Genomic DNA, 14867 nt, shown 5'->3' with positions numbered 1-14867 from the left:
AGACCTCGTCGTGCAGCACTTTATCTTCAAACTCACCAAGAACGTAATGCATATGATACCTGCAGCTCTTACAAATTTCTGTGGCTCTAAATGGAAAGAAACAACGTATACTAGGAACTGGTTACTGTGGTGACATGTTAGTTCTAAGGGCCCTTGAGAACGATAACCCCTTTCTCCCCCAAACAAGTATCTCTCAACCCGAAACTAAACAGTTGGTACTGGCTCTTGCGGTTCCTCAAGCGGCCTTCTGGCATAGATCGTCCACCTGGTGTCGGTTAGATATAGAACTACCAAGGTGCCAGCTGATATAAAACAATGTTGGAAGGAGAAAAGAGGCAATAAGGAGAACAGTAAGGACACAAATACTTACAGAGGGCTGTAGGCGTGTATGCTTTTGTCCTTCGGATCTTTCCTGACATCGATGAGAAATACGTTGACTTCCTCCCTAGTCCATTCAAGACATCTCGTAAAAGGTCCCATGCTAAAGCCCTCGATGCCCTCCAGTAAGTTCTCCAAGCACCAGCTTCCAAGTTCCCGATAGTGTGGATCTTTTGCCCAAGGATTGATAGGCCACTTGTACTTAACAATGGTCACATCGACGAACCCAATCTCATTCAGTATGGGCACAAGACTTGGCACATCAATAATGAGTCGGCCCAAGATCCTACCGCATTCTTCGAACTTATCGACCCATTCCGAGAGAGCGTGTTCAGGAGTCAGAGTCCCATCATCACACTCAGGTCGAAAGTTACCCTCAAACAACTCAACATAACCGCCAGGTGCAAGGCCGCTAGACGCGTTAGCTTGCAGTGCTCTTGAGAGATCTAGAAGTGAATTACTCGTAGATTTGCTTGAGAAACTTTCCCCAGTTGGCAATGCTTGAAGTCATGGCACGGGTGTGGATATAGTCAAAGGGTTGGCTGTACATCCAGGGCTCTTCAATATCGTCAACCTCGAATTTTACATTGGGTGGAATGCTGAGATAAGTCAGTAAGCAATAAAAGATAATGACAATCAAGCCATACAGTGCAGTGGGAACCGGGGTGAGATCAACACCAATGACCTATGTTACATTAGCACAATTCCCTCTTCCAGTACACAACGGACTTACCTCAGCTTCTGGGTGCTCTTCCCCAAAGTCAATGGCCCATAACCCAGTGCCCGTTCCAATGTCAAGAACACGTTTGACCCCATAATTTTCATCATTCGGAGGGGCAAGACCCAGCTTGTAGTTAAGTGTAAGGAGAAAGATGTTGTGCTGCAAGTCTAGGCCGAGTGTAAGAATAGGCTCCAACACACAGGCATTCCGACGTACCTAGTCTATCGTTTTCCTTCTCGTCGTTGGGATAGGCATATTCTCCTTGATTTCAGTACATGACCACGCATCATATAGACACAAGGAAGGGAGCTCACTGCCATCCTTATACTTGTGGTAAGTCCTTCCGTTCTCAATGCGGTGTCGGAGGATCGAACTGGCCAAGCTTGCGCTTGAAGACGCCACGCTCTAAATTTGTTAGAAGCGAGCCTACTACATTGAAAACCAGGCCAGTGGTGGTTTTCTGCTTACAGTTGCTATGTCAGACGCGGCTTCATCTGTAAGCTACATCCACCAGTCAGTAGTGGCACAGCTGCTGTAGTTTTCCCAAGAGTCCTTGCATCGTCATCAGCCACAATGACAGGGCCGGTATTGATACCAGGGCCATTGGGAGCTGGAGGATCACTGGCGGGCGCAGGATCATTGGCAGATGCCGTGTTGGCTTGATTGTCGGCCATCGTGGCGTCAGTCAAAGACCAAGACACGGGTGATCAAATCGAGAGCGGTGCGTTTGAAAAACGACGACAATAGGAACTGAGAGTTATAGGATAAGGACCATTTATCTCTCTTACAAACAAATGCTACCCCTCTTCTTGGCTGGAGACGATCATGCAGGTTGGTTACAGGGGGCGCTGCTTGTTCATGGATATTGTTTGCTTCCAACAAGCGAGGGTCCCAGACGTACCGGGAACGGCGGCACTCTCCTAAGACGGAAGCCACAGAATTCTGCAGCATGGGCGGGTTGTGACTGGGAGAATTCCACCTTTGATATCCAATTGTCCACCCAACCTTTAAACCATGGGTCTGGGCCGGCGCACCAGGCCGATGGACTAAGAATGTGACCGCACCTCCGGGGGCCTGTAATTCAACATGCCAGACCCAAACAATATCGGTATTTTAGATATACTTTAAAGTGTTCCGATAAGTCAGCATTCTTCGTCCCCGAGGACTTAGTGCTCCTCTTGGAGTGGTTTTCTCGCATGGATAAAGTAGCTGATTGGTCAGTGAGAAAACAAAAAGCGGCGAGTCGACATACATACAGGTGGTGAGAGTGGTGCAGTTTGAAAAGCAAGAAGGGGAAACCGGCGACTCACACTGGACTGTACGCGTGTATTCCCCTGTCCTTCATATCCTTCCGCACGTCGATGAGGAACATGTTGACCTCCTCCCTTGTCCAGTTGAGAGCTCTAGTAAAGGGAGCCATCGTCCAAGCCTCGATGCCCTCTACGCAATTTTCATATTGCCAAAGGCCAAGCTCCCGAAAGTAAGGGTCCTTAGGCCAAGGGTTCATTGGCCACTTGAACTTGTTGATGGAAATGTCAACAAAACCGACTTCTTTCAAGAGTGATGGCAAGAAACGGTCACAGTTGATGTACGGGCGGCCGAGGATATTACAGGCCTCCTCTACCTTCTCAACCCATTTCAAAAACGCACAGTCTGGTTTCATGGTCCCGTCGTCACATTCAGGTCGAACATGAATTTCTTGCATCTCGATGTAGCCGCCAGGGTTAAGGAATCTATCCAGCCAATCGGTTAAAGGGGCAACACAGGCACAGGCTGGTACCACTTACTTGAAGCACTGCTGGAAAAACTTCTTCCAGTCGGAGATGCTTGAAGTCATAATCCGGGTATGGATGTAATCGAAGGGAAGCTGGTATGTCCAAGGTTCCTCGATGTCATCAACCTCGAACTTGACATTAGGCGGGACGCTGAAAAGAAGTCAGCAATACTGCCTCGAGCAAGTATAGTATAGGCAGGGGTTGCACAATGTTGTCTGAACCGGAGACAAATCCACGCCGACTACCTGTGGCATGCTTAGTATCCGCTTCTCTTTTTCTCGCAACACGACCATTACCTCTGCTTCGGGGTGCTCTTCGCCAAATTCGACACACCAGAGGCCAGTGCCAGTACCAACATCCAGGACTCGATTCACATTAGAGCCCTCCTGAGCTACAGGGGCAAGACCGAGCTTGTAATGAGTCGTGAGCAAGAATAGATTGTGTTGCAAGTCTAGTTGGTTGTGAGAGGAGACAGAAGCGAGTAAGTGGGGGGTTCAACATACCCAACCTGTCGTTTTCCCTCTCGTCATTTGGGTAGCTGTATTCTGGTTTTGTGAGATTTGGTCTGCAGCCCATGGGTTTTTTGGGAAACTTACTGCCATCTTTGTACCTGTGATACGTTCTGCCGTTCTCAACGCGGTGGTTGAGAATTGAACTAGCCACGCTCGTAGTTGAGGACGCGATACTCTACAGAGACACGGGTGAGCAGGGCTTTGTGATTCGAGGTCGGAGGCATGCACTTACTGATGCTCTGTCGGATGAAGTGTCTTCAGGGTCGTCGGCATGCTAGGAATTTGGTCAGGGATGCGGGGTTTCTTTAAAGGAGTGCTTGGTGGGTGCTCACGACATCGTCGGCCACGATGACGGGGCCGTTTTCGGTGGAAACGTCTTCTTGGGTGTTGCTCATGCTGGACGCCTTGAAGATCACTATGTTCAATTTAGTCACCAAAGGATCTAGAATTCGATAAGGAAAAGGGATATAGGTCGAAGGTTCGACGGCCGCGATTCATTAAACTCTATGGGACAAGTTTCTTTTACCCCTCTCCTTGGCCAGAAACCATCATGCGCGATGGCCGCAGAGGGGTAGCTAGGCCACAGGTCATTTTTGCTTTCCTCGGTTCCGACAAGCATATGGCAAACCAGTATTGTTTCTCCAGCAGTAACAGCAGGTATGATGTACGACAGCAACAAGCCTCGCAACAGGTCAATACTGCGCCAACTCTGGCTGAGCCGTAGGGTCGGCTCGTCCGTTGCAGCAGTTCGATGGACTGTAAACGCGACCAGAGTCCACAGTTCTTCGGGTGGCTCGTACGTTTGAGAAGGTGACGCCGTTGGCCCCAAATATGCCCCTAATATCGCATATGCTTGTGTTTGCTCTCTACAGCCCGCTTCTTTGAAGCAGGGTTGACATTTGATCTGGACTCGGAGTTCGAACTACAGTTCAACCAACCTAGCTGCTATCGGCACAACGGCAGGTTTCTGATTTTTCAAAGGACTGGGTCCATGATGGGTCACCTGCTCTTCCCGACACTGTTCCCAGGGCGATTACCAAGGTGCCATGTCGCGGGAGCTGGACTTCATCGGCTTTTGACAAACGCCCACGAGGGGAGACGGTCGTCTGCTTCGGGGCGATGCGCGGGAAGACGCGCTAAACTAGCCCCCGAACGGGCGGGAGGGCTACTAGGTGGCCTGTAGGTGCCACTAGAGTGGACCTGAGGAAACAATATCCTAGCTGAGTCACCTGTGTTGCCCCTCGGAGTCAAATAGTGGCTACCGGCCGAGATGGTCTTCTCGCCCGTGTCTCGCTAAGAGAACGATGACTCAGCAGGATAATCACTAATCGTCAATCAAGGTTTCGGTGTTTTATGGTCGCTGCGGAAGGCTCCGCACTGCAACTTGCCCTTGCCGAGGTCCGTCGCGTTACTTACTGCCGCTGACACTTGGAGCTGCGCACTGCCGTCGCCGTTACATGCAACAACCGAACATCGCACCGGCCGGACTCTATTTAGTTTCTTCTTGTTGTGTCACGTTAGATCGCCTACGGACCTTCGCACCTTTACAGCTGTATAATCTGTCAAAACTCCCCGTCGTCGGGCTTCTCACGTTCCATCTCTTGTGTTGTTTGTCTCGTGCAAGATTCACGTCCCGCACGTCGTCTTTATCTCTCTCTACTTGCCTTGCTACACCTATATCCGTCCTTTACAATCACCACCTGTCAACATGCCTGTCCCCGAGTCCGAGTACGTGAGTTCCGTGTGGAAGGACGGGATCTTCAGTGAGTTGGCCGGGATTCCTCCCCGCAATAGGGCCGTCGAGACTAATCATTCCAACATAGATGACAGGGTCGCCTTTGTTACCGGCGGCGCTGGAACCATTTGCAGCGCCCAAACCCGCGCTCTTGTGCGCCTGGGAGCAAACGCCTGTATCATCGGCCGCAATGTCGAAAAGACAGAGGCCATGGCCAAGGACCTGGCCACTGCCAGGCCTGGTGCCAAGGTCATCGGCATCGGCGGTTGCGATGTGAGAAATGTGCGTTTTAACCAATCTCGCACGTTTCAGACATGCCAGAACTGACCTGTCCGCGCCTAGCCCCAGAGTCTGCAAGATGCCGCAGACAGGTGTGCCAATGAACTTGGGGGTATCGACTTTGTCATGTAAGTTCCTGATGTTTCTGGATGGGGCTTTCTCGGAACTGACATCCGACAGTGCGGGTGCCGCTGGCAACTTCATAGCCCCCTTGTCCGGCATGAGTCCCAACGCCTTCAAGGCTGTCATCGACATTGACGTCTTGGGCACTTTCAATACCATCAAGGCTACCATCCCATACCTGGTTGAGTCGGCAAAGAAGAACCCCACCCCGAGCAAGGACGGCCGAACGGGCGGTCGCATCATCTTCGTCTCAGCTACTTTTCACTGGACGGGCATGCCACTGCAGGCTCATGTGTCAGCGGCCAAGGCAGCTGTCGATGCCCTCATGGCCTCGGTAACATTGGAGTATGGGCCATTTGGGGTCACCAGCAACGTCATCGCTCCGGGCCCGATCAAGGATACGGAAGGCATGCAGCGCTTGGCCAGCAGCCAGCAGGACCAGGCCAAGGCCGACTCTGTGGTGCCACAAGGCCGGTGGGGCGTTGTTCGGGACATCGCTGACTCCACCGTTTACCTGTTTAGCGACGCCGGCAGCTATGTCAACGGCCAGGCGATCCCCGTTGACGGCGGCTCCTGGAGACGGCAGGGCGCACTGTCTGTGGGGACCGACGAAGGCATGAGATATCCGGATTTCCTCATGCGGGGAGAGATTTCGAAGCACGTCAAAAGTGGGCGTAAGAACGATTCGAAGCTGTAGGCTGGGGACAGCGGAAGCCTATCGTGGTGCGTCGAAGAGACAGCTCCAAGCAAGTCCGCGGGTGTAGAATAACGTACAGGGCCTGAAAATTGTAAATTGATATCGCACTTTAAAGTACGGATAGCGCGAGTTTATCGGAGCAAACCCGCCATTGTCCCCCCGCCCTCTGCTAGTCTTGGGCGGTGCTTTCCTCCTTCGGTTCGACTTGCGGCAACACTCATTATACTCCATGCGTCCTGTTTATGACTGAGGAACCTTGTCCTGGCTCTCAGATTCGTAGCACACCGCCAAACAACATTTGTGTTTGACCACACTTGTTGGGCGCAGAGGTTGCAACAACCCGACTCCATGCGCCACATGGGTGAATTTTTTGAGGAAGCCCTGATGCAGACAGAGTCCAACTGCGCTTCCATGGCCAGGCGTGGCACGTGGGATACCAAATGGCAAGATGGTGCAACTCAGGACTAGGGGTGGTGGGTGAGGAGGCCGGGCGCGAACGTAGTGGTGCCGCTCTTGGGGTCGTGTTGGAGCCACGCATCTCGGCTCGTGTGAATTTCTACGCCCACGCGGTCCAACGATTGGATCTGTCCCGATGCATGATCGGTCCCGTCTCGTTGAGGCAGAGACAGAAGGAGATGTCGTCTGGCTGGCGGGAGAGCTAAGTGGGCGTCGCGACTGTCCTGGAAACGCGTGCGTGCATCTCAGGTGATGTTGGATGATGGAGGCTTGCTGAGTTAGCTGGTCGGTTGTCCATTTCCTGCCTCCCTCTCGATACCGATATCAACGCCAAAAATAATAATTTAAAACTCAAAACAAATTCACTATCAAGACCTTAGGAAATCATGGATGCGCCTCTCGGTTCCATCCGCCTCGACAGGCAGGACAAGAAGATGAAAAGCGGAAAAAGGAAGGGGGGAAAAGCACACTCCCTCCTCCCCCTCTCACTTTCCGCCGATAGCCGGAGTCGCTGCCGCTGCCGCTGCCGTAGCCGCGGAGGGGAACGGAGATGCAGCGTATGCGGGACCCTGTTCTCGGCTCCGCCGTCACCTTTTATCGGCGAATGAGCGTCGACCGAGGGCCCAATCCCCCCCGGTCGAGGGATGCGGCGCACTCAAGCTTTTCCAGCCAAGCCGGCATCCCACACCCTTCCACACTGCAGTTCTGCTGGCTCTGCTGCTCAAGTGGGGGAATATGAATGGACAGCTTGACTAATTGGCCGCACGAATCGAATGAATGGATGAGTAGATGGATGGATGGCTCCTGCCTTGAGGTGGCCCCTCAGCAAAAAAGAAGGGGGAAAAATACAAAAAATAAAGAAGAAAAAGAAAAAGAAGAACCTCCCCGCAAAAGTCATCCGCGGTAATAGCGTGTTGCAATTCCCATTGATAGTGATGGCCCGTCATACTTACCCAACCAGCCTCTCCCCCCTCCTTTATCGCCAACCCTCGACTGGCTCCGGAGGCTGGAAGTGGGTCGAATTCTCTACACTACCTAAGATAGTTAGGAATGCAGTGTGGAGGGGTCATGGAAGATGGACCGAGGGATTGTCTGGTTTTCTTCCAGTCGAAAGTAGTGCAAGAGCGAGGAAGGGGAGAGAGCGAGGGAGGGGAGGGAGCGAGAGTAGACCGACTGGCGACGATGGTATATGAAGGCTGGTGGTGTCCGGGTTGCATGGCTCGAAGACGGCACCCAATTCTTTTTATCTACGACGCAGTTTCCAGAGACTCGCGACCTGCCGCTGTTCCCCCCCTCAGCTTCATCCAACATTGAGCAAGGAAAGAGTCGGCCAGAGAGGTTCTATGTCCTCATACAGTAGCCTGTTATCACGAAGCGCCCCGGCAGATACATCCATATCTATCTAGGTTGATTGTGTCCATGACGCCCCATTGACGGCGCGATATCCACACTTGCTGCAGCTACACCGAGTGAGCCAATTTCAGTCTCTTTATCCTCTCGTATATAAGTTGGTCGTTTCCGTCCTTGTCTATTTCTCGCGAGATCCAAGAGAGACTTGAGTTTCAAGGCCAAGTCAGAAAGGAACGTTCCGTGTTGACGACCCCCCCTCCCAGAGACAGTCCACAACACCAGGCACATCAGACCCCACATATTGGCCGCGATGGAACTTAAGCTCCTCCTGACCCTTGGCCTCGCCGTCGTGCCCGCCGCCGCCGCCGAGACCGTCCTGGGCATCTACGTCTTCCACCGCCACGGCGACCGCACCGCCAAGAAGACGCCTCCCGTCCGCTTCACCGACCTCGGTGCCCACGAGGTTTACACCTCGGGCCTGCACTACGGCGAGCGCTACGTCCGCGACGGTGCTGCCGCCCGCATCCGCTCCATCAGCGCGGACGATGTCCTCCCCGAGCAGCTCGCCGTCACTTCTCCGAGCGATGTAGTCCTGCAGTCCTCGGCCAACGCCTTCCTCCAGGGCTTCTACCCGCCCACTGGCGCTGCCGCCGCCCTCGCCAACGGCTCCTCCGTCGAGGCGCCCCTCGGCGGTTACCAGTACGTCCCCGTCAGCGCCGTCGCCACTGCCGCCACCAGCACCGACGCCGAGAGCAGCGAGTGGCTCCAGGGCGGCAGCGGCTGCGGCAAGGCCGTCGTCAGCTCCAACAACTACTTTGCCTCACCCGAGTACGCCGCCCTCGACGTCGAGTCCCGCTCCTTCTATCAGAGCCTGCTGCCCGTCATCAACGCCACTTTCAACGACAAGGCCGCTACCTTTGAGAACGCTTACACCATCTTCGACCTCATCAACGTCGCCTCCATCCACAACGAGTCCATCCCCGCCGCGGACTTGCTCACAAACAGCACCATCCGCACCCTGACAGACTATGCCAACATCCACGAGTGGAACCTTGCCTACAACGAGTCCGACCCCATCCGCGCCGTCGCGGGCAAGGTCCTTGCCGGTCAGGTTCTGCAGGGCCTCAACGCGACCCTGCAAAACGCCGCCAAGTCGGGCTCCGTCAAGGCCAACATCCAATTCGGCGCCTACGCCACTTTCTCGTCCTTCTTCGGCCTCGCCCGCCTGCACGACGTCTCGGACGACTTCAAGTCCGTCGTCGACTACGCCTCGTCCATGGTCTTCGAGCTTGTCACCAACGTCACCTCCGACGGCGTTCCTGCCGCTGACGATGTCTCTGTCCGCTTCCGCTTCGCCAATGGCTCCTCCGGCACAAACCCGCTGACGGCTTACCCGCTCTTTGGACGCGCCGAGACCATCCTGCCCTGGGCCACCTTCGCCGATGAGATGCGCCGCTTCGCCATCCAGGACACCAAGGAGTGGTGCACCGCGTGCGGAAACTCTACCGGCACCTGCGCCACGGCCCTGGGTCTGGACGGCACCGCCGACTCAAACGGTTCCGGTTCCGGGTCCGGTGGCGGTAGCGGCAGCGGTAGCGGTATCTCGACGCCTGTTGCTGGTGTTATTGGCGCCCTTGTGACTTTGGTCGTAATTCTGGGCATCCAGGGTCTGGTCATGCTTGTAGGCGGCTTGCGCATGGTCAAAAAATCCAAGATAGCCAAGGATATCTCCGCTGTTTCCGCCGTTGAGGAGACTACTGGTCGCAAACACTAGACCGTTTGCTCTGGAGAACGGGTCTTTGGGTTCGTGACACAAATAGATGCGTGAGGTGGAGGAGTAATGAGATGTGAAGAATGTATGGGAGGGATGATGGCCTCCGCCGGCACGAGGATGTACCTAATGAGAGATTGATACCACCACATGAGCATGAATGGGATATTTTCGCTGCTATAGCGGATATGCCGGAGTCATGGAACACGGCGAGTTGACTTTGGAAACGAACAAGAAGCGTCTGTTCTGTTGCATGAAAAGTCTGACGTTTTAGCCCAAATATATACTAACAGGGACGTACTGCCCTTTCTGCGACCTTTACACGTCGTGTCTTCTATCGAAGCCCTTTCGACGCCACGTCGCCTTGGACGCGACTGCCAAACTTGAACACCCACATCATATTTACCCACCCGTATCTAAAGCCTCAAAGTCCTCGACACAATTAGTCCCCATTCTCATCGGGGCAGCCTACGCCCTCAAGTCTCTGGGCTCCATCGAACTGGAAGAAGCACCGTCTCCCTCCAGTCCTACGGATACCGTCGAACGTACGGCAGTCGTGTCGTCGGGTGATCCTCTAACCCGTTGTCGAAACGACCACTCTCGCTCTCTGGTTGCGTCTGGTGCCAGGTCGTTTCCACCGCGGGTGTTCATGGCATGGGTGGCTGGATACCGCTGACGGGAAAAACGCGCGCGCCAACTTGTGAGGGTCGTCTCGTTCACGCCGTAGATGACAGTGTCCACGAACCCTTGAATAACGATGCTGGCCTTGTCGATGGTCTGCAGTGCGAACGCTGCCGGTTTGTTTTCTGTCGCCTGGTAAATCCGTATTGCGGTCGGCAACGACCAGATGATTGCATACGCGAGGGGGTACAGAAGCATGAGCCGCGCAACCTAGAAAAAGTCAGCTTGATATTACCTGTGGAGGTGAAACGCAGCACTTGCCCTCTTGAGTCTTCGGATGGAAATCGCCGAGCGGCCTTTAACCCCTTCGTGGATGCTCGTCACACGACTGCCCTCCTGGGTTGTAATTCCGGACTCAAGGTGGCGCGGAGAAGCGTCCTGAACCGAGCTCAGTCGAGTATGGGCTTTGTAGAGAACATATGACAGGTATGCATATAGTGCAAACATAGTGACTATGATGACCCCTGGAACGGAAGTCAGCCCTCTCGGCTGGATCAAAGTCACCCGAAAATAGATCGTGGGCTTACACCGAGGAATGAAATTGACGAGTAAGCGAACGGTGTCCGACTTGAACCAGCACCCTGCCAAACCGTTAGAGCTCAAGTAAGGGACGGATGCTTGGTAACCAGACATGGCTCACAAGCACCGATGTTCTCGTAGCCGATAACTCCGAGGCCTATGGAAGCCCAGAGAACCGAGAAGAGCCAAGGTAATGCCCAGATGACGAGTTCGTGGTCCTGTATCCAGGTGGATTGGGTCTTGTGGCCGGCCAAGATGAAGTAGGTGCAGACGGCGATGGCGAGGACCCAGTAGTCAGTCTGAATGACAAAAACCTGTGTCACGAAGCCGTTGAAACTGCAGAAGGCGGTATTTTCAGGGGCAGCGATTCCATTGCCGCCAACATTCATGGCCGTCGAGCATAGAAAGTTCAGCGCCATGAAAGCGTCACTGATGGCAAGGCCAGTGATCAGACGGTGGCGAAACGAGCGGAGATTGGGAAACACCTGTGACGGTTTTCAGCATGGGGGAGCGCTGAAGCAGCCGCAACAACTGGCTTACGGCGTAGCTGGCCATGATCCAGCCTGCGCCGGCCAGAGACATGACGGCTACTACGAGGATGACGATGCTCTGGAGACGGACTTCTGATAGAATGGCAGGCACTGCAAGAGCCTCGTCCCCTTCTTTTGGGCGAATCATGGCGAATAACAGAGAGGGGAGTGCCGAGAGCTGACAGGCACATGGCGAGTATTTGTTATCGTCTGACTGGTCAGGCGCCCTGCTGGAACGGGGTGGGTGAGTGGTTTTCTCCGTGTAAACAAAAGCTGATCGGGCTTGAAGCCCAGTACAGGCTCGTCAAGAACGCCGTGGTAGTATCTCTGCGACGAGACTTTTTTCAATGGCGAGTGGTAGCCGTGACAGGGACGAAAAAAGAGTCGAGAAAACAAGCATCGCCATGGATTAGTAGGAAGGGAGGTTGCGGAGCTAGACATAGATGACGCAGAAGGATTCGAGGGGCGGTAAAGGTGGCAACGGCCATCGCATCATCGACAACGACATGGAAGGCGGACGACTGGCTGCCTTAGTTGTAGGACTTATCTTTATCTTTAGGTACCTACCTACCTAGGTGGGTATTCTGAGATGCCTTGTGATCGAGGTCGGGGCGGCTTTGCCTTTTAAAGCTGATGAAGCCTTGGAACCAAACGCAAGAAAAGAGTTTTGGTAAGGAGCTCTCTGCATTTTGAGTCAGAAGCAGTGATAAGGCGAGGGTAAAGTGGTAGGCGTGAGTTGCGAGGCGTGAGTTCGATGGATTGCAGCAAGGTCAGGCAGGACCAGAAGTCAGCCGCCGGGAATAGCTTCACTTCTCGGCACTGGCTTGGGATAACTCCCTAGGTAGGCAGTATTGGGACGTCCCTCGCGCGAAGCAGAGAGCACTCGACCCCGCATCCAAGTAAAACGTGTGAGAATATGGAAAAAGACAGACGAGGCCAAAGTACCTACCAGGGAAGGAACCTTACCTACCTACCTACCTATCTAGGTGTTAATGGTATCCGTAAACCTCACAGATACTGGTGCCAGATTGACTCCAGGGCCCAGAACGAGGCCAAAAGTTATAGCAGGTGCCAATTTTATGGACCTGCCTGCCCACCCCCTCCCACCTTGATGGTAGTTGTGGTGACCTTTCCACAACCGGAAATCCATTCGCCATGACCAGTCCTGCCTGACCAGCAGCACTCTCGCCAGCATGCCTCTAGCTCAACGGTCAACTGTCTTCCTACTTTACTTTCTACATCAGAGCCTAGCGGTGTGGGGTTCAAGGTTACCTACCCATCTCTCCTGGACGTCGTTGTGTCGCATTCTTCGGGGCTGATGTCGGCCGTTCTTCAATTGGACCTCTCCGCCGCTCTTTACCCTAAACATCATGGACTACATCCAAAGCTAGTAGTTTTCCCGCAGGTCTCCTGGGTCTTGTCACTGTTGTGGCACCCAGTCGCTGCGCCAATCTCTGCTTCGAGAAACCCGATGCAATCTCTCTCTCCCCCAATCCCGCTAGCGTTGCTCCGCTCCATCGATCGGCGGTCGAACATGCCAAAGTCGATCGATATCGGACCTGTCGCGCTTTGCCCATTGTCGACATGACATGCCTGAAGCGGAGGTATCCCGTCGACGCAACGCCCTTTTGACATGTATTCTGGGCCTGGCGGTAGTGGCACACCCACGTCCCTGGGTCCCGGCAGGGGTTCGCTGACCATGATTCAACCATCATCCAGTTGCAGCTCCTTGAACATGCTGTTGCAGATAATCCATTACCCGACCCTTGGGGGCCTCGACTCTCACTCGACGTCATGCTCCTGTACCTGTATGCTAGCTCCTCGTCTAATATACAGGGGGGGAAGGCGCCCGGCGAAGTCGAGTGTCGACTGCTGAACCCGCGGCCCTAGCTTCAATACCTGAACGCGACGACGTCGGCTTCTCGGCTCCGTGTGCGCGCGAGCCCGCGCCGACGAGAACATGCGGGGACCACCACCTCGTCGGCACAGTTCCATCGGCCGGCCGTCACCATCTAAAACAGCATGGTACAGCCACCGAACCTTCTTCACCATCCAACCTGACATCACCCCACTGACTCGTTAGCATCGTCCTGTACGACCGGCCGCCGTGTGCGAACCCCGAACTATCCCATACCTTCCCCTCCACCTCACCGTCTTGACGACCCGTGGACCGTTGTAATCGGCTGTGCCGGCGGAGACCTTCCAGGTCCAGGTCGACATCCCACCCCGGCTCCGAGAGCCTACAGGGCTAGCTGACTTGAATGGCGGAAAGTGCCGTCGTTGTCGAACCGTTGTTAAGCATGTCCCCCACCAGAAAGAAGAAAAAGAAAGACGATAAAGCCAAAGCGGACAGCAAGGATCGTTGTGTACCGAAGGCAGAACGGCAAAATTTGCAAAACTGCCATGCTTCGGCACAGCAAGGACATGGTGCCAAACCCCCCCCCCCCCCCGTCCACCCCGTCAAGTCCACCTGCCCCCCGCTTGACTCGTTTGATGCGGCATCCGTTGCGGCATCCACCATCCATCCCCCTTTTCGATCTGGAATCAGCCCTCGCTGTCTGTCGGCCACTTCTGTTCGGGGGTGGACGGGAAACCTTAGCAGAGCACCGCCGCCGGGGTCATGGTCGTGGCCAAAGACGGGCCCGGGGGGCCGGGACGATCAGATGCAAAGCCCAGGGAAGCCCATGGACAACTAGCCTGTTGCTTAGGGCCGCATCGTGCCAGCGTCAGGTCAGGTCAAAACGTACGGATACCGTAATCGGCAATGCAGCTCCAGCCTGCGGAGCCGAATACGGGCGCCCTTTCCGAATGTCTCCCTTCCTTCAATCGAAGTTTAAACGATGCTGGCGGCCGCCCTCGCCCCCCCCCCCCGCCCCCCTCCTCTCGGGCCCGACGCCTCGGACCGGCTCAAAGCAGACTGGCCATGGCCCACCGTGAAGCAGACGCAACGCCGGCCAAGCAACCAAGTCCTGAAGGGAAGGGGAAGACTTCGAGGGAAATGAGCAGGGAGCGCGCGAGCAAGCTTTGACCGTTGATTGGGGAGGGGCGCCGGAGAAGTCCTCCGTCTGAATGATGTTCTCGAGACGCAGCACCCCCACGTATGTTGGCCTGTAATGTACAGAGTACTTCGTACCAGTTCGACCCGCTACTGGAAGCCATCGACTCCACGCCTTCAGCAGTGCAGCATGGTCTCATCATGTCCACTCAGCCAGGTCAGTTCACTGGCTTTCTGTTGCCAGTATGGGGGCGCAATCTACGACTCAGTCTCGTCAGATCATCGGTATCCTCCTGTGAAACCATTCGAGCCCCTTCCCACGAACCACAACACACTTTTACCTCG

The 14867-nt window shown here is 54.6% G+C and overlaps 5 protein-coding genes across 5 annotated transcripts; 2 read left to right on the top strand and 3 right to left on the bottom strand.

Annotated features, from left to right (window-relative positions):
- Positions 1–204: 204 nt before the first annotated feature.
- On the bottom strand, positions 205–1773 carry CDEST_10038 (Putative S-adenosyl-L-methionine-dependent methyltransferase superfamily; the record flags this gene model as incomplete). The annotated part of the gene is made up of 8 exons (XM_062926196.1): positions 205–265; positions 371–790; positions 840–977; positions 1026–1063; positions 1112–1266; positions 1316–1357; positions 1414–1504; positions 1627–1773. 8 exons carry the CDS (start codon positions 1771–1773, stop codon positions 205–207), a joined length of 1092 nt encoding a protein of 363 aa, XP_062782247.1.
- Positions 1774–2405: 632 nt separating this feature from the next.
- Positions 2406–3781, bottom strand: CDEST_10037 (Putative S-adenosyl-L-methionine-dependent methyltransferase superfamily; the record flags this gene model as incomplete). The annotated part of the gene is made up of 8 exons (XM_062926195.1): positions 2406–2832; positions 2887–3024; positions 3082–3119; positions 3171–3325; positions 3378–3419; positions 3471–3561; positions 3619–3660; positions 3719–3781. 8 exons carry the CDS (start codon positions 3779–3781, stop codon positions 2406–2408), a joined length of 996 nt encoding a protein of 331 aa, XP_062782246.1.
- A 1023-nt stretch (positions 3782–4804) lies between these two features.
- On the top strand, positions 4805–7095 carry CDEST_10036 (Putative short-chain dehydrogenase/reductase SDR, NAD(P)-binding domain superfamily). Its single transcript, XM_062926194.1, has 4 exons — positions 4805–5149; positions 5210–5403; positions 5464–5528; positions 5581–7095. Exons 1-4 carry the CDS (start codon positions 5095–5097, stop codon positions 6218–6220), a joined length of 954 nt encoding a protein of 317 aa, XP_062782245.1. The 5' UTR covers positions 4805–5094; the 3' UTR covers positions 6221–7095.
- A 740-nt stretch (positions 7096–7835) lies between these two features.
- On the top strand, positions 7836–10110 carry CDEST_10035 (Putative histidine phosphatase superfamily). The gene is made up of 2 exons (XM_062926193.1): positions 7836–8145; positions 8290–10110. The coding sequence occupies exon 2, from the start codon at positions 8337–8339 to the stop codon at positions 9798–9800; it is 1464 nt and encodes a 487-aa protein (XP_062782244.1). The 5' UTR covers positions 7836–8145; positions 8290–8336; the 3' UTR covers positions 9801–10110.
- A 155-nt stretch (positions 10111–10265) lies between these two features.
- CDEST_10034 (Putative G protein-coupled receptor GPR1) lies at positions 10266–11675 on the bottom strand (the record flags this gene model as incomplete). The annotated part of the gene is made up of 4 exons (XM_062926192.1): positions 10266–10688; positions 10782–11059; positions 11119–11482; positions 11538–11675. The coding sequence occupies 4 exons, from the start codon at positions 11673–11675 to the stop codon at positions 10266–10268; spliced, it is 1203 nt and encodes a 400-aa protein (XP_062782243.1).
- Between the last annotated feature and the right edge of the window lie 3192 nt (positions 11676–14867).

The sequence above is a fragment of the Colletotrichum destructivum genome, chromosome 6 (genome assembly GCF_034447905.1).
Source record: "Colletotrichum destructivum chromosome 6, complete sequence".
Classification (NCBI taxonomy): domain Eukaryota; kingdom Fungi; phylum Ascomycota; class Sordariomycetes; order Glomerellales; family Glomerellaceae; genus Colletotrichum; species Colletotrichum destructivum.
The sequence above is the reverse complement of the archived record's forward strand: the minus strand, read 5'-3'. Positions and strand labels throughout refer to the sequence as shown.

Bases quoted from the DNA above. Each gene is read 5' to 3' on its own strand.
- CDEST_10036 (XM_062926194.1), top strand. From the start codon at position 5,095: ATGCCTGTCCCCGAGTCCGAGTACGTGAGTTCCGTGTGGAAGGACGGG. The intron at 5,150-5,209 runs GTGAGTTGGCCG...ATTCCAACATAG, and splicing joins GTGGAAGGACGGGATCTTCA to ATGACAGGGTCGCCTTTGTT. The intron at 5,404-5,463 runs GTGCGTTTTAAC...GTCCGCGCCTAG, and splicing joins GCGGTTGCGATGTGAGAAAT to CCCCAGAGTCTGCAAGATGC.
- CDEST_10035 (XM_062926193.1), top strand. From the start codon at position 8,337: ATGGAACTTAAGCTCCTCCTGACCCTTGGCCTCGCCGTCGTGCCCGCC.